Source organism: Gossypium hirsutum, chromosome A13 (genome assembly GCF_007990345.1).
Source record: "Gossypium hirsutum isolate 1008001.06 chromosome A13, Gossypium_hirsutum_v2.1, whole genome shotgun sequence".
NCBI classification, from domain to species: domain Eukaryota; kingdom Viridiplantae; phylum Streptophyta; class Magnoliopsida; order Malvales; family Malvaceae; genus Gossypium; species Gossypium hirsutum.
In genome coordinates this window covers 99,357,968-99,376,113 of record NC_053436.1, presented here as the reverse complement: position 1 = coordinate 99,376,113, position 18,146 = coordinate 99,357,968, and the positions used below count along the sequence as shown (strand labels likewise).

Sequence of the window (18,146 nt, the reverse complement as noted above, 5' to 3'; positions counted from 1 at the left end):
AATTTCAATTTGCATCCCTGAAAGCTTACACAATTATTAACTCACCTTAATAACGCATTAAGGGTTTCAATTAGACCATAATTTGTTTAGATATTTTATTACACCAATTTCTTGAAGGCTTACTTTTCCACTCCAATTCTATATGGTTAATACCTTTTTTAAATGAAAATTTAGGCTTCTTACAATGGTTTATAAAACATTCGAAAGTAGTGTTAATAGCATCCATTCAACGGTTCAGAAAATAAAAACTAGTTTAGTTCCATAAAGGTCATAAGTAAACAATAACATATGTCAATTTCAAGAATCCATTCATACAATGACAAAATTGGTTTAACTTCAACCCTTAGTAAGCTTAGAAAAATAAAGAAAGGATACTAGGGACGAATTATACGGAGCTTCAATAATAGGAGCGTTGAAGCACAAGTGTCTAAAGACCAAATCAAGATCACATCGAAGTGCCAGGAACAGGAGCACCGAGGTGCAAGTAACAAGAGTATTGAAGTAAAAATCAAGAGTCTCTATTGGCATGTCAATCGTATACTGACTATTTGTTTAAGCTACCAGGGCCTTTGTAATACCCCAAAATTCTTGTTTTTGAGAAAGAATAAAGATTTCAAAGGTGAATTTAGTACTGGGAGAAAAATTATGAATCATGAAATTTGATAAGGATTAAATTGAGAATTTTTGAAAGTTTGAGGATTAAAAATAGAAATTTACCATTTTAAGAAAAGGGCACAAAAATTTAAGAATATTTTTTTTATGAATGTGATATGGAGACATATTGATATGTGAAGTTGTAAAATTAGAATAAGGACTAAATTGAACTAAGTGGAAAAGTATAAAGACTAAAGTGTAATTTTCCCAATTTTATAGAGGAAGGACCAAAATGAAATTTTTTCCATATTTAATTGATATTTGGAGACATAATCATGGGATTAAAATTTTCATGCAATGAGGTGTAAAGGAGAGAGAAAATTAATGGTAATTAAGCATAAAATGTGTTGAAATGTGATTGGTTGATAAGAAAAGGATGAAATTGGAAGAAAAAGAAAAGTGTAGAAATTTTATTATTATTTTAGTAAGGGACGGTAGCAAGCTTGATCTAAAGAAAAAAAATAAAGAAAGAAAAGAAAGTGAAAAAAGAAAGAAAGAAAATAGAATTTTCCTTGAATTTTCCTTTAAAATCATAGCCAAATCTCAACTTCAAAAGAGCTATGGTATCATTTTCTACCATGGAAACCAAGTGGTTGAAGAAGAAAGTAAAGGAAAAGCTATGGGTCAAAAGAGAAATGATAAAGGATGAGAAGGATGAACGCGAAAGCGGATCGTAAAGTTTGTCAAAGTCTCGGATTTGACTTAGAGCTCTAGACGTTCGGAAAGAAACTTGAATTTTGACATAACTTGAAATGAAATTGAATCCAAGTCAAATAAAACAATTAAAATAAATAACTAAAATAAAAATAATAAATCTAATATTAAGGAAGCGAATAAAAAAGATAAATGGAAAGATAGAACGTGGCGTGTAGAAGTCCTAAGAAGCTTTGGAAACATGAAGAATCCACAACCCCCTTCAAGCGGATCTAATTTTCCCTCCAAGATAGAAACCTTGGCAAGAAAAAGTTTGAAAATGATCCCCACAATCTAAAAAGATTGTTAAAACTCTTCTAAAAGAAACTCAAGAGAAATTCTTGAAAAGAAAAACCCAGTGAGAATTTATTAACTCAAAAGAGAAATAGAATAATAATGAATTGAATGTATTGTGTACAATGCAAAGGTCTATATATAGGCTAGCTAAATAACTAAACTTTCTTGTTAACATAAAATTCCTAAATAACTTAAAATACTTAATAATTATAAAAAATTTAGAATAAAATAATAATAAAATAATAAGAGCTGATAAATAAAATATTAGACACATATATAATAAAAATTAAGCCTAAAACTCAAACCCAATATGAAACGTCTAGGCTTGTGAGATCAATTGGGGTTCTTGAAGTGAAATGCCTAAGCTTGTTAGCATTTTTCACATGGGCTTGTCATCATAGATTGAGAGTTTAGGCCCACAAACATAATCAGTCTCTTCTAATTCATCATTACTCCAGAATTCATTGTCTTGAAACTTCAACTCTTCTTCTCAAATTTTCTACGTGATAAAGTCTTGAACCACTAAGTTGAGTTTTGACTTTATCTGTTTGGATTTGGATCTCGTAATTGGGCCTTGATGGAATATAAACTCATCTCTATTATGGCCTTTGAATTGGGCTGAGTTGCTTGTATCATTCCGCCCTTCCACAAAAGTGGCACCAACATTATACTCACCGGGAAGGTCGATTTGATATGCATTATCGTTAATGCGCTTGAGTATTTGAAAAGGTCCATACCATGTGGTCCGGTTTTGTTTTGTGTTTAGTTGGAAATCGTTATTTTCTCATGTGGACCCAAACCTAGTCACTGGGCTCAAAGATAATATGCTTACGCTCCTTGTTAGCTTTGTTGGCAGTTGTTTCATTTGCTTTGGCGATTCGTTGTCTTGCTTTCGCATGTATGGATTTCACCATTTTAGCTTTCTTCTCACATCTAAACTAGAAATGTTTTCTATAGACAATGGTACAAGATCAAGTACAGTTAGTAGATTAAAACCATAAACAAGTTCAAATAGGGAATAGGCAAATGTAGAGTGAATAGATTGGTTATATGCAAACTCAACAAATGGCAAACATTCTACCCAATTTTTAAGGTTTTTACCCACAACAACTCGTAGTAAAGCATCTAAGACTCGATTAACTACCTCAGTTTGTCTATCAGTTTGTGTAATAGCCCTAATTTAACCCTAGTCGGAAAGTGGTTTCGGGACCACAAAACCAAGTCATAAAAAAATAATTAACTGTTATATTCTATGCTTATAGTATGTGTACATGCAAGTGTGAAAGTTTCATGCTTTAATTTTGTCATTTGTATGTGAAATTTATTAAATAGGACTTAGGTGAGACAATTGTGAAATATGTTAGGTTAATTTTAAAGTGGCCTATTAATGCATAAATACAAAAAGATGGACTTGCATGTCAAATATCTATTTTGTTGTGTAATGGCCGGCCATGATGTGGTTTTATTTAGAATATATGTATTGTTTATTAGTGAAGTGGCTTTATATTTTATAGTATTAATGTATATAAAAAAATAATAGAAAAAGAGGTGATGAAAACAAAGCTTCATATTTTTTTGGTTCTTCTTGGCCGAATTGAAGAAAGAAAAAGGGACAAGATTTTCGGTCACTTTAAGCTTGGGGAAGGTTAGTAAATTATGTTAGTTTTTGAAATTTTAAGCTTGATTTTAGTTAATTAGATAGTTTCATACATAGCCCATGTCAAAATTTTGAAATTTGGTGATGATTTGAGCGTTCGGTTTTGGTTATTAAAGGAGGAGATCGGATTATAGTCTTTATGTTTTATGAAGAATTGTTGAAGAGGAAGGTTGGAGTTAGTTAAGTTATAAATTTTTAATACTCATGAGTACTATAGCCGAACATAAATTTACTTAATGACTTGAACAAATACCGTGTGGATGTTTGAAATGAATGAATTTGAGGTTTGTTCATATTAGGGATTCGGCTTTGTGCATAACTTTTAAGAGTTTGATTTTGAATAATTTGAGTATTGGAATGTAAGTAATGTTATGCATAGGTTAAATTTTTGTATTTGGCTTTTGTAGTATATATGTATGATTAATCCATTTTTTTTCTTTTCTTTTGCAAATGATATATATAGGGTGATAAATATTAAGACTATTGTTGACTTGTGTTTAGTGATATTCGGCCAAGGACTAAATGTGCTTGCTTATTCAGTTTAAGTAAAGTAAATGTGATTGGTGGATATGATTAGGTTGTGGTTTATTATAGACTTGTTTTGATTGTATAAATTAGCTTATAAATTGGTTTGGAAATAATAAATAATGAGCATGCTTTGTGGCCGTAAGGATTATATGATAGTGTGTCGTGATATTAACTTAGCTAGTCGAATGGATGAGGAATGAATTTGATATATATATAGGTAACATTGACGAGTTGTTTAGCATATGGGTTTTGTATATTGGTTCGGCAACTAAGCTAGAAAAATAATTTTCGGTAACATGGTATCTATGCACATATATATATAAGGTATCTTAAGTATATTTGTCCATTTGATAAGGTTGACTAATAGTTCAAGTAAGGATTACTCCATTCGATATGTACATGAATTGAAGTAATAGGTTCGGTAATCAGTTTATGACATACGGGTAATATCATATGTCCGATTATAAGTTAAATACTCGATAGTTGTGGTTCATTGGATATAATGTTTGAATATTGTTTTGAAAAAAATTGATATTTGTATTTAGTAAAGTTGAATAAGTCATTAAATAAATCTATTTGTTTTAATTAAGCTCAAGAGCAAAGAGGGTCTAAATCAGATAAGGGAAAGGAAAAAGCAGTCGAGTAGCCTATCCGCAACTGTTCAAAATATCCGAGGTAAGTTTTGAGTAGTTTCCTTTAATATATAATTGATGCTGGTTTATAAGAGTATAATAGGTGAATTGAAATTCAGTTAGCACTTGTATAAAGTTGTTTAATAAACAATGCGTGTATATGACTTTGAGGTCGATGGTAACTTTGAGTTTAAGCTTGAATGGCGAAATGATTGTGTGATATTAGGTATAATTTTTGAGTTGAAATGTTAATGATGATGTGCCTATTGAACTTATATCCGATTGTATTAAATGATTACTAAGTGATAGGTTGATTGAGATGTGTTAAATATATAACTAAGTATGCATGGTATTGGAAAAATATCCGGACTTGAAGTCTGCAGGCTTTATGCTGGAAATATATCCGGACTTGAAGTCCGCAGGCTTTATGCTGGAAATATATCCGGACTTAAAGTCCGCAGGCTAAGTGCTGGAAAAATATCCGGGCTAAGTCCCGAAGGCATTCGTGCTGGTATTATATCCGGGCTAAGTCCTGAAGGCATTCGTGCTGGTGCTATATCCGGGCTAAGTCCCGAAGGCATTCGTGCTGGCGTTATATCCGGGCTAAGTCCCGAAGGCATTCGTGCTGGTATTATATTCGGGCTTAAAGCCCCGCATGCTTTGTGGTGGTGATTTGATTTTGGTTTTAAATCTTGCAGACTTAATGCCGATGATTGGAGTAAGATTATGATTTCGAATGTTTGTAGTAAACTACCATTGAATATGTTCAATACATTAAGTCGGTCAGGTATGTATTATATACTTTTATATGTTAGATTGATCGGAATTGAATCATGAATGCGAAATGAGAAGTATATGTGACAATCTCATATGTGTATGTGTGTATTCGGTTATGGTGAAAGGTTATATGAGATTGATTTGGTGATATACATGTTAAATAATATGAATCCAAAGAATGGGTAATAAATCTGCTTGGGACAGCAGCAGTAACGTGATTTCGGAAAATCACCATAAATTGTGGAAGTTGAGTTAGAGGCTGAATAAATTATGTCATGAAATATTAATGAGTCTAGTTTTTATAAAAGAAACTGTGTAAGCAAAAGAGTTGCCAATAATGAGATATTTGAAGTGGCATGGAACAGAGTCAAAATGACTTCGAGGTCCCCTGTTCTGTTTTCAGAAAATCATTATAAATGGTAAAAAAATGGTTATAAGATAAAATTTATATTCTTAGACTCCCTAATGAGTCTAGTTTCAAATGAAATAAACGATAACATATTTCGAATTCTTTATAATGAGAAATTTGATTCGTAGTGAAGAGTGGTCAGATTAGTCAAACAGTGAAATAGGGGAAACTTCAATAAAAACCTGGTATTGATTGGTCAAACTAAAAATTTTGAAAATTTTCTGGATGGAAGATATATGAGTCTATTTTCAGGGAAAATTAACGGCACTTTATTTGGCATTTCTTAGCTCCAGTTATAAATAATTTAGTGACTGTTGCTCAGGAAGACAGCTTGTAGTGAATTTGTGATTTTGTTGCAAACATGGTTAAAACTTGTTAATGAGATGCTTTTCGAGTTCTTATGATCTTATTTGAAATTTCAATATTTGGTTTTAATTGAATTCAGATTCAAGTGAGGTGAATTTGCTAAATATGCATTATGTTCATGGATACTTGGCCAAAATGGCAATTATCTAGGAATGATTTCTTGAAAATTTGAATAATCGATCTATAAGTAAATTAATTGTTTGCATTGCTTAAAACTTACTAAGCATTGAAGCTTATTCCGTGTTCTCTTTTCCATTTCTTATAGGTATATACTTTAGCTCGAGTTGGAAGGGCCGGAGATATCATCACACTATCTAGTCATTATGTGAGTTGAGAAGATTGTATATCATCATGGTTTAAGGCATGTATAGGATAGACTATAAGTAGAATGATATTTCGACTTTGTATACATTATAGCCATGCGAAGATGGCTTGCTCATTTTGTTTAGAGAAGCCTTATAATTGAACTAATGTGGTGAAATGTTTTAGTTATAACTTGATAGTAGTTAATTTGTTATTAGACATTCGGTTATGTTTTGATAGTGAGTCATTTTAGAAATTTATAAGAGCTCTTATGGAAAATCAATGAGACATGTTTGCATTGTTGATAATTTATGTCTGGTAAGTATCTTTGACCTTATAGAAGTTTTGTTTAGTCAAGTAATGCCTCATAACCTTATTCTGGCAACGGATATAGGTTAGGAGTGTTACAGTTTGGGAGTGACATGCAGTAGAATACAATAATTTAGTACCAAGCTTACCCCACAATACTTTCCAAAAGTGGCTTAGGAAATTTACATCTCTGTCTGATACAATGGTGCGAGGTATCCTATGTAGGCGCACCATCTCTCGAAAGAATAAGCCAGCCACATGTGTAGCGTCATCCGTTTTGTGACAAGGAATAAAGTGAGCCATCTTTGAAAACCTGTCAACAACAACAAAGATACTATCTCGACCCTTTTTGGTTCGTGGTAAACCAAAAATGAAATCCATGAATAAGTCTACCCATGGCAAAGAAGCAATCGGCAAAGGAATATAAAGTCTCTAATATAATACAAATTTCATTTTAATGTTTAGAAAAAAACAACCTTATATGATCATCGGGTGATACAATGCTCCCCAACTATCATAACAACTTCTCAGCAAGTCCGCACCTATGCTTTTTAAACAACTAACGCGTGAGCTATAAAACTCAATAAGTAACAAGGATAATCAAACTTTGTCCTAAGTCTTTATTAACCTAGAGTCTTTTAGATGAATCATCATCTTAAGTTTATTTAAGGATCCGTTTGTTTTCTAGTAAAATGTTTTCCAGAAAATGATTTCTGGAAAATGATTTAGTTTTCTGGAAATGATTTAGTTTTCTGGAAATGATTTACTTTTCTGGTGTTTGGATGAATCTGTGTAAAATATTTTCTGTTGTTTGGCAGATTTCCTGAAAATATTTTTCGGAAAAGCTGTTTTTACATGTATTTATATTTTAAATTGTTTTTTAATAAACTTATACTTTAAATTGTTTTTACATATATTGCAATGATTTATTTATAAATAAATAAATCAAATTAGATATATAATAATACTCAATTATTAAGCTAGAATATTAACCGTCATAAATTGAAAACAACCAAATTCAAATGAATTATTTGTAATTGTGTTATAAAAAAATAAAAACAAAGATTGAATAATTATAAATTAGCTTCCAAACCACAATTAATACTAAAAATTAATAATATTATCCAAATGCATAATTAGTATAATTAGTAGTACACCACATAATAACAACAATATTGTCCAAGTGCATAACTCATATTACACCACATTAAAAGTATCAATATCTTCAACCTTGAGAAAATTTTTGAAGCCAAATTTTTCTTTGCTTCTTACTTTTAACTAAAAAAGCTTTGGCCTCGGATTCATGACTTACTAGATAATCAAACACGGAACACAGGAAGTCATCATCAAATCCTTCTTCCTCCATCGACATCACTTCTTCGTAAAGATATGGTGTCTTATCCGCAGTAAATTGTTCCAAAGCATTAGCAATTTTGCCAAGTTGTTCACCCATAAATTTAATTTGTTCATCAACGACACTTTCTTGAAAATTTTTCTTTTACGTTTGGATGTGCCAGATGAAGATACATTTGTTCTTACCTCTTCAATCTCTTCATTGCCTCAGTTTATAGGCACTGAATCTTGGTTACCATCATCCAAATCTATGTCAACAAATGTTCTGAAAAAACTCCCTGTTGCATTATCTTTGCCAACAACCAAAGCCATTTCATCATAATGATCAATGCTTTTATTCAAAAATGGTTCATACTTCTTGTGTGCTTGTTGGATATTATACATAATTAGAATAACAAGTAAAAAACAATTGAAATATACTTAACATATATATACATATATTACCATCATTGTTGCATCATATGTCGCTCTATCACATGTGATCATTTTCATGTTATCATCCCATCCAAAACCACTTTCATCCCGAATTGCGCATATAATCTGCCACTGGTTTTTTACAGTCCTCAAATGATTTCCCACATGCTTCGCATCGCATTGGACTTGAAATCTTTCAGAAATAGCTACGGCAACATGATTAAAAGAAACTGCTTTGAAAGTGTTAGAAGGCTTATTTCCTTTCTGGGCCTCCTCTGCTAGAATTTCAAGAAAAAGATGTTCCATTGGTTTTGTCCACCTGAATTGCTTGGAGGTCCCTTTTTTGTTGCCCTTACCCATTCTACATTAATAATTTTCATTGTCAATCATTTCAATATCACTATCCAACCAAATAAATTCAATATCTAACATAATAAATTCAACAAGCTTAAAACATAATAAATTCAATATCTAACAAATTCAAGACATAATAATTTCAAAATCCAACAAACTAAAATTTCAATATCATTATCCAACCAACATTAACAAAAAAAAACAATTTTAATACTAAAACATACATAACATAGAAACAATAACTCTAAGCCCTAAACCTACCTAATATTTCTAGCCATATAATCAATCCATATAGCCTGTGCAATTTCGTCTCTCTTAGCAGACCATTCTCTTGCTTCTTCTCTTTCTTCTCGCTCCGTAAGAGTTGGTATTATCAAATCAGACTCAGGCTCCTCGTATAATCCATAATTAAGTAAATCACTAGGATCAACTCCCATTATATAATTATGAATGATACAACAAGCCAAAACTATATCTACTTGAGTTTGAAAATTCCAAAATGGTTCAGCATCTAATACACGAAACCGTTTCTTCAAAATCCCAAAAACATGTTCAATGGTGATTCGCAATGATGAATGACGAAGATTAAAAAGTTCCTTTGCATTTTCAGGCCCCTGATCACTAAACTCTTTTAAATGATATCAGACACCACGATAGGGGGTAATATATCCATTTCGGATGTCATATCCAGCATCAGTAAGATAATATTTACCTACAAATTTACAAAACATAATATTACTAATAAATTATGAGCTTACTAGAACTATTTGGTATTTAATGTTAATTCTTACCTTTCGGAATTCTTAATCCTCTTGGGCGTGAAAGTGCATCACTTAAAATACAAGAATCATGTGCACTACCTTCCCAACCAGCTAGAACATAGGAAAATTTCAAATCAAATGTGATGGCAGCCACTACATTTTGTGTCGTCCCTCTTTTACGGTTACGAAATCTTCCTTGAATGTTAAGTGGAACAGATACACGAACATGAGTTCCATCTAATGCTCCAACACAATCTTTAAAATAAGGATAAAACCTTGCATTGTTTCTGATTTCACTAGGAGTTGACTCATCAGGTAATCTAATAACTAGATTATACAATTTCAAAATAGCTCTCAATACAACCCTAAAGTAACGGTGAATTGTCTCAGTTGATCTATAATATCTAGATCCAATCACTCGAAACCTTACATTATGACCAATTACATGTAAAAATATAACTACTTGCTCCCTAATATTCACAGACTTAGTTGATTGTAACAAATTATTCCTACTAAGAATATCACACAAATTAAAAAAGGCAATCGGTCTTATCATTATCAGATCAATACAATGCTGGTCACCACTATATAAAATACTATTAATATAATTTTTCCTTTCATAATCTTGATTCACATGAGGGTGAGAAGCAGTTTCCTTCCTAGTTTTTAATTTTTTAATCCAAAGAGCCCCAAAAGCTAAAACTGAAGCCACCACTCTGACAATTACATTTTGATCTTGATTACGATCCATCTACACAAAATAATGACACACAAATATTTGACCACTACAAAAAAGATGTAAGGTTATCATAAGATCACATATATGAATAAAGTTACCATGACTAAGGTGCATACATACAAATATGAAAATGTTTGAATAAAATTATAAATCAAAAAAAGAGTTTGAACTTAAAAATAAAACCCGTTTTAAAAATATTCGAGCATTGGATAAAAAATTTTAGCCTGAACCCGACTCAAATATTTTAACCTAAAATTTTAACGATATCCCTTTTCCCCTACCCGGTCTCAAGGATTAACTCTCTTTCTTGAGCTTGGAAGCATTAAGTTAAACCATGAATTTAGTTAAAGCTATAAAGCGAAAGAGGGAACTTAGATCAAATAGACAGAATGATGTAAACTAATTTAATATTAATGGTGCAATTTAATTTTATAATTTTGATGGACAAAATACTAGTTGTGGTCAGGGTCCTTCAAACAAGCTTTAAATTAGTGGATTATATTGTTTGTAGTGTCAAATATAGATAATCTATACCCATTATAGTTTGTCTTAAAAGAGAAAAAAGAAAATAATAACACCAATAATAAATAATTATAATTATAACTTCCAAGTCAAAAACACTTTTCAATATCATATTTATTATTACATGATTATTAAGTGAATTTATTTTTTAAAATTTTAAAAAGTCATACAAATAATTAGATTTAAATTTTTAAATCCAAAAAGTAGAGAGACTAACTTGAAAATAAAATTAAGGATTAAATTTTAAATGTATGTAATGTATAAAGACTTAGAAAAATATATTTCTTTTAATTTTATTACTATAATTTGACACAAAAAATAATAATTGTAATTAATTTTTTTGATAATTTAACTAGAATTAAATCAAAATAGAGAGAATAAATTTGAATGCCTTAGAAGCCTGAGGATGGAATAGATTATCTAAAAAAAATAAAAAGATTATCCTTTCCTAATAATATATCCTAATAATAAATTTGAATTTAGTCAATGGAATGAATATGTATCCCTATTGGTTGCCTAAAGCTTCCAATTTATTGATTTGATGCAATATATACGTTAATAATTTTAATATATATGGATAAATAAGTCATAATTTTTTAAAAAATATTTTAAATGTTAAATATTAAAACTACATAGTAAATGTAATTCTATAAAATAAGTAACGTTATTATTTGATAATAGTGAAATACTTTATAAGCATCATGTATATAGAATAATTAATTTTTATATTTTATTTTTTAAAAGTATATATTTTATATATCGAATCGGATCATAACATGTTATTAAAAAAATTTTAAATAATATACTAAATATAACTATCAATACATCAACTATTAACCTATAAATTTTTGTACCAAAAATTAAATCACATCATTATATTAGAATTTTTCATGAAAATAATAATATTGGTGTTATATACAACTGGCAAAAACAAGAAGGAAAAAAAAATTGTATCTGTCATAGGGCCAAAACAGAAGGAAGCTGCTTTGGATTCTTCTTTTAAGAACAAATTAGGATTACAACAAACAATTTATAGTACAAGTCTTGATACATATATGTCTATAATTAATTTAATATGGTATTTTTGCTGGATCTTACATTTACAATTTCCAACACTCAAATTAGCTGTTTTTGGTTGATTTTTAGATAACAACTCATTGAATTATTTCATGGTTTATGAAATAAATAAATAAATCATACAACAAAATAACAACTCTTTGTCTATATGCCAACTTCGTGCTACCTATGCACCAAATTTATACATGTGAACCACATCTAGCATGTCGGTCGATAACCTCAACATCACATTGCTCCTTCCCTTAACTATTGTGTGTTTTCAAAGAAATTTCACATGTTATTAACCCTACAAATAGAAAGCAACAAAAATTGAACAAAACAACAAGCACAAGCTACAAATTTTTGCATGTTATGATCAACAGAGTAGTAGAATTCAATCATATAAAAACAAAAGCAACATCTATTATCGATTGCCAAAAACAAACGGAGCCTAAGAAACAAGCTACCAAGTCAATTTAGTTTTCTAGCTACAATTCCATATCAAGAAATTCAAGACAACAAATGAAGTAAACTGAAAAGCAATACTCTGATAGTTAAATTAAAGAGTAGGACTAAACCCCAGTTTCGATTCCTTAAATAATCGAGGTGGACAATGTTAATGGCAAAAAAACTCATTTTCGAAACTAAAATTTATTTCCAACATGAACAGAAAGCCGCAAGCTATTCGGCATGTCTAATATGAAGCGGTTACAAATAAACTTACAACTAATTAATAGAATTGCAGCAAACAGCAAATTGCAGCAAACAGCTATTCGGCATTAAAAGACTAAACCAAATTGCAGCAAACAACAAAACCAAAACTGCTATGCTAAAACTAAAATCTATCTAACTAATGTATATATGTCAAGAAAATCACTAGTCCTTCATTTAAATGTTGAAAAATATGCTGCTATTTCATTTCAATCAACAGAAAGAGAAAAGCTATTCTGCTTCTGGTTTCATTATGTTTGGTTAAAACTCGGGCAAAGACCAGTAAATTTCATAGTGTTTCAACGAGAAATAAGAACCAACCCAAAGCTAAGAATGAGAATTAAAGGAAAAAAAGTTCATGGCACCCAAAACCCAGAGAAGTTTATATATATGTATATATCAAGAACATGCCTACCATTGTAAAAGTCAGTGCTTTCTAAGTTCAAAACATTGGGAAATATATATATATTATAAATCTTCACAACTTGTAGCCTCCAATTTTTATTGCTTTTTTTTCCCTCCTAAGTTCTTGTAGGCCAGCAATGCCTAACAACAGACAAAGCAGAACCAAATTGCAGTTTATGTTGGGGAAAGCAACAAGAAAAGATTTGTGATTCCTATAGCTTATTTGAATCATCCATTGTTTCAAGACCTTTTAAATAAAGCGGAGGAAGAATTTGGGTTTAATCATCCAATGGGTGGTCTTACAATTCCATGTAGTGAAGAGTATTTCATTAGTTTAACAACGTCATTGAATTGTTCATAGAGGTATTTCATCTTCAACCATGGATGCATTAAAAAGAATAACAGTCTTTTCATAAATTTTTCCTTTTTTTTCTCTTTTTTCAGTAGGGGTTAGCTAAAAAAAATAGCAGTTTTTTTTCTCTTTCATCATCAACCATGGATGCATGAGGAAGCAGAGATAATTTATTTTTTTTTAAAAATTTAATTTTTTACCGAATCTTAAAACTTAACTAAAAATACTTATAAAGGGGTTTTTGTTTTTGGTAAGAAGGAATGCCCTAGTTTCAATTATTAATAGAATTGCAGCAAACAACAAATTGCAGCAAACAGTAAATAGAGGAAGTAGAAGGAAGCAGAGTTACCTGGATGAAGAAGAAGGAAGATGAAGAACGATTGGCTAGGAAAGATTGCTGAGAGTTGGAATCACAAAGCGAAACGAAACAGCAGCTTGAGAAGAGAAGATATGTGAAAAGCTAGGAAAAAAGGAAATTAAAAAAATGAATAATAATAGAAGAAGTAAGAGGAACGTACCTAGATAGAGACGAAGGAAAATGAAAAACGACGCAAGGGGGGAAGATTGGAAAGTTGGAAAATGTCATACGAAAAAAAATTCGGTAAGACATTTTCCCTAAAACCTTAGGCATTTTACCCGTAAGTGTGAAAACATTTTCCCCATGTGAAGGCTTTTCAGTTAAACAAACACCAGAAAATCAGAAAATGTTTTCCTGCCAAACAAACACCCCCTAAGTCACATTGTAACTATTTCAACCTCTTATGTGAGTTTACAAGTTAAGCCTCAACTTATAGTTTGATGGTTTAGTAACAATTCCCATTATGCATGTGTTCCCAATTTTGACAATTGATTCATTTATGAATCTCACCTTTCAATTTCAATTTGCATCCTTGAGAGCTTATACGATTATTAACTCACATTAATAACGCATTAAGAGTTTCAATTAGACCATAATTTTTTTAGATATTTTATTACACCAATTTCTTGAAGGCTTACTTTTCCACTCCGATTCTTTATGGTTAATACCTTTTTTAAACGGAAATTTAGGCTTCTTATAATGGTTTATAAAATATTCAAAAGTAGTATTAATAGCATCCATTCAACGGTTCAGAAATAAAAACTAGTTTAGTTCCATAAAGGTCATAAGTAAACAATAACATATGTCAATTTCAAGAATCCATTCATACAATGACAAAATTGGTTTAACTTCAACCCTTAGTAAGCTTAGGAAAATAACGAAAGGATACTAGGGACGAATTATACGGAGCTTCAATAATAGGAGCGTTGAAGCACAAGTGTCTAAAGACCAAATCAAGATCACATCGAAGTGCCAGGAACAGGAGCACCGAGGTGCAAGTAACAAGAGTATTGAAGTAAAAATCAAGAGTCTCTATTGGCATGTCAATCGTATACTGACTATTTGTTTAAGCTACCAGGGCCTTTGTAATACCCCAAAATTCTTGTTTTTGAGAAAGAATAAAGATTTCAAAGGTGAATTTAGTATTGGGAGAAAAATTATGAATCATGAAATTTGATAAGGATTAAATTGAGAATTTTTGAAAGTTTGAGGATTAAAAATAGAAATTTACCATTTTAAGAAAAGGGCACAAAAATTTAAGAATATTTTTTTTATGAATGTGATATGGAGACATATTGATATGTGAAGTTGGAAAATCAAAATAAGGACTAAATTGAACAAAGTGGAAAAGTATAAAGATTAAAGTGTAATTTTCTCAATTTTATGGAAGAAGGACCAAAATGAATTTTTTTTTTCCATATTTAATTGATATTTGGAGACATAATGATGGGATTAAAATTTTCATTCAATGAGGTGTAAAGGAGAGAAAAAATAAATGGTAATTAAGCATAAAATGTGTTGAAATGTGATTGGTTGATAAGATAAGGATGAAATTGGAAGAAAAAGAAAAGTGTAGAAATTTTATTATTATTTTAGTAAGGGGCGGTAGCAAGCTTGATCTGAAGAAAAAAATAAAGAAAGAAAAGAAAGTGAAAAAAGAAAGAAAGAAAATAGAATTTTCCTTGGATTTTCCTTTAAAATCATAGCCAAATCTCAACTCCAAGAGAGCTATGGTATCATTTTCTATCATGGAAACCAAGTGGTTGAAGAGGAAAGTAAAGGAAAAGCTATGGGTTAAAAGAGAAAAGTTGGTTTCAAGTGAAGAAATAAGTAAGTACTTAACTGAATTTATGTTTGTTTAACTTAATTTAGATGTTTGAGTATTTAAATTTAAAATGAAATAACTAAGATAAAGTAAATTACGAAAGTTATGTGATTAAGTTAAAGCATTGTAAGAATTATGTTTAAATAGAAGTAATCATGAATGTCAAAATTACAAGTATGATAATTGAATATATTTATGAAATAAAATATGATTATGATTATTGAATATGTATAATGAATTTAATGATGAATATGTAAATAGAAGTAAGTTAGTAATGTAAGAGAGAAAAGAAAGTACGTGTGAAATTAAAATGAAATGTTTACATATACATTCATTGAAAGGAAATTGAAAAGATTGTATCTGATTATCTGTGAAGCTAAATGTAACATTCCTTCGTCCGTCACTATCACTGGATTATGGTTACAAGATGCTACGATAATTAACAAGACAAGAATTTACAAATCCAAAAAAATTCCATTTAAACAATCATTATCAAACAATCAATCAATAAAAATGCCATTCAATCAAAATCGAGGCTTAAATCAAGCCTAAGAAAATCTAAAAGCAATTTAAAAACAATCAGGGACTAATTTGTAAGAAATCATAAAATCAAGGAAAAAATAAAAAAACATAGGTCATATGACCATCTGGCCAAACCGTGTGACAGGCTAAGGCCCTGTGAAGCTAAACAACATGGTCGTGCTATCAAATCGTGTGAAATAACTTACACCATGTAAGCTGCATCACACGGTCGTGTTGCCAGGCTATGTAGTTCACTGTGACCGTGTGAAAAAAATTGTTATCAAAACCTAACAAAGCACACAACGTGCTATGTAACACCCATAACCTGTCTCCGTCACCAGATTAGAGTTACAAAGCATTACCATACAATCAAAAACATTTAACATCATAATATTTAAATAAATTAAATTCATATTGTAAGCCATTCAATCTCATGCATTTTGTCCCTAAAGCGAGCCTTCGATGCCCTAAAAATGTCATGCAAATAATTCGGACTAAATGAAATAAAATAGAAAGTTTAAGAACAAGTTGCAAAATTTATCCTCTTAAAACATGATTAAAATTCAGCTATATCCTCTAGGAACCAAAACGCAAGCCTAAGCTAGATCCTCTAAGAACCAAAACTTTCGACATAACAAACTTGAGACGCAATTATCTCAGTTTATACTTAATCTATTTTTGCCTAAAACTGAATTCATTCGTCTAATTATACATCTAAGAACAACTCCCAATCTTCAAACTACTCAAAACTGTACAGATTCATGGATTTGAAATTTCGACATACAATGACAATTTTCACGAAAATTCATTAAAATGTTGGAATTATTTAACGAAACTTTAAGGAATATTTAGAAACATTCTAATCACATCAAAACTAATGGAAAAACACTTTGAAACCTTATTTTTATTCAAAATCATGAAATCCATCATTAACGACCTAATTTTCAGTTTTATTCAAAACTTACGATTTAATGGCTAAAAACTCAGTTTAAAAGACAAGATAACATAAAAAAAACTAATAGGAAAATGATTTCTTACCTTCTATGGGAGAAAAAATGATGTTTGGTTGAAAATTCAGAAAACCCACAAGCTTGAGTGATGAGAAAATCAATGGTGTTTTTGGTGTTTTTCTTAAAATTCTATTGAGGTTTATTGTTTGGGTGATGATAGAAATCAAAGGAATTAATATTTGTAAAATAAAATCGAATGAGAGAAGTTTGGGAGAGCAAGGGACGGCAACAAAAATATGGAGAAGAAACTAATGTGGGTCTTATGAAGATGGAGGGGAAAATAGGTTATTTTTAAAACTTTGATAAAATTGTTTTTTAACTACTCCTAAATTGAACATTTTTACAAAATAGGCCTTATTTTAAAATTGAAAGCCATTTCAGCATTATTTTCAAAAATTGATTTAATTTTTTAAAAGTCATAGACCAAAATATTTTTGGTTTACCATGCTACAAAATTTCCGAGCACATTAAAGTTAAAATCCTTAAAATGCCCACAAAACTTCTAAACCCAATTTAAGGGTGTGACATCTACAACTCTACAAGGGTTTTACCTTCTCTTCCTATAAATAGATGGCACAGGTAGAGCTATTAAGAGAACTTTTAAGAGATTATTATTCTGCCGAAAAATAGAGAGAATTTATTCGCAACTTATAAACATATTTTTCAAAATAATAATTTTATCGGTTTCTATTAAAAAGAGAGAATTTTCATTTTCACCCCAAAAGAAATTTTTTTTCTAATTCTATGTTTTGCTTCAATTGGTTCGAGCCCAAGCTCGAAGCAATTTGTGGTACGAGAATAGTGGAGAAGATCGTTTGGTTGAAAGTCAAAAAACATCAAGGATCTGTTTATCCAAAAACACAAGTACAAATTCGGTTAAGGTTTATTGCTATAAATGTCACAAATCGGGTTGATTTTCAAAATTTTAATTTTTCATTGTGCAAGAAAGCCATTTTCAAATCGAATTTTTTCCAACAGTTATTTTATGGGACAACAAAACCTAGTATATTTAACTAGGGTTATTGACCCTCTCACCTAGTTGAACTAGGATTTTGTTTTTCTATTGAAATAGACTTCTACTAATTTAACAACTATTTTACTTCTTCTCCATATAAATAGATGGCACCAATAGGGCTAAA

General features: G+C 30.4%; 1 protein-coding gene across 10 annotated transcripts; it reads right to left on the bottom strand.

Moving 5' to 3' along the window:
- Positions 1–8,289: 8,289 nt before the first annotated feature.
- LOC107912956 (uncharacterized) lies at positions 8,290–14,148 on the bottom strand. Of its 10 annotated transcripts, none has more exons than XR_005907778.1 (5): positions 13,811–14,144; positions 13,642–13,726; positions 9,538–9,702; positions 9,008–9,458; positions 8,290–8,753 (listed from the first exon to the last, which is right to left on the bottom strand). XR_005907778.1 is itself a non-coding variant. In XM_041085406.1 (3 exons), exons 2-3 carry the CDS (start codon positions 9,181–9,183, stop codon positions 8,399–8,401), a joined length of 531 nt encoding a protein of 176 aa, XP_040941340.1. In that variant the 5' UTR covers positions 9,184–9,458; positions 13,642–13,799; the 3' UTR covers positions 8,290–8,398. The 10 variants fall into 10 exon arrangements, 1 of the variants encoding a protein (XP_040941340.1); XR_005907779.1 differs by having other exon boundaries at positions 9,538–9,698; XR_005907781.1 differs by lacking the exon at positions 9,538–9,702 and having other exon boundaries at positions 13,811–14,136.
- Positions 14,149–18,146: the final 3,998 nt, after the last annotated feature.

Bases quoted from the DNA above. Each gene is read 5' to 3' on its own strand.
- LOC107912956 (XM_041085406.1), bottom strand. From the start codon at position 9,183: ATGGGAGTTGATCCTAGTGATTTACTTAATTATGGATTATACGAGGAG. The intron at 8,754-9,007 runs GTAGGTTTAGGG...TTATTAATGTAG, and splicing joins TATATGGCTAGAAATATTAG to AATGGGTAAGGGCAACAAAA.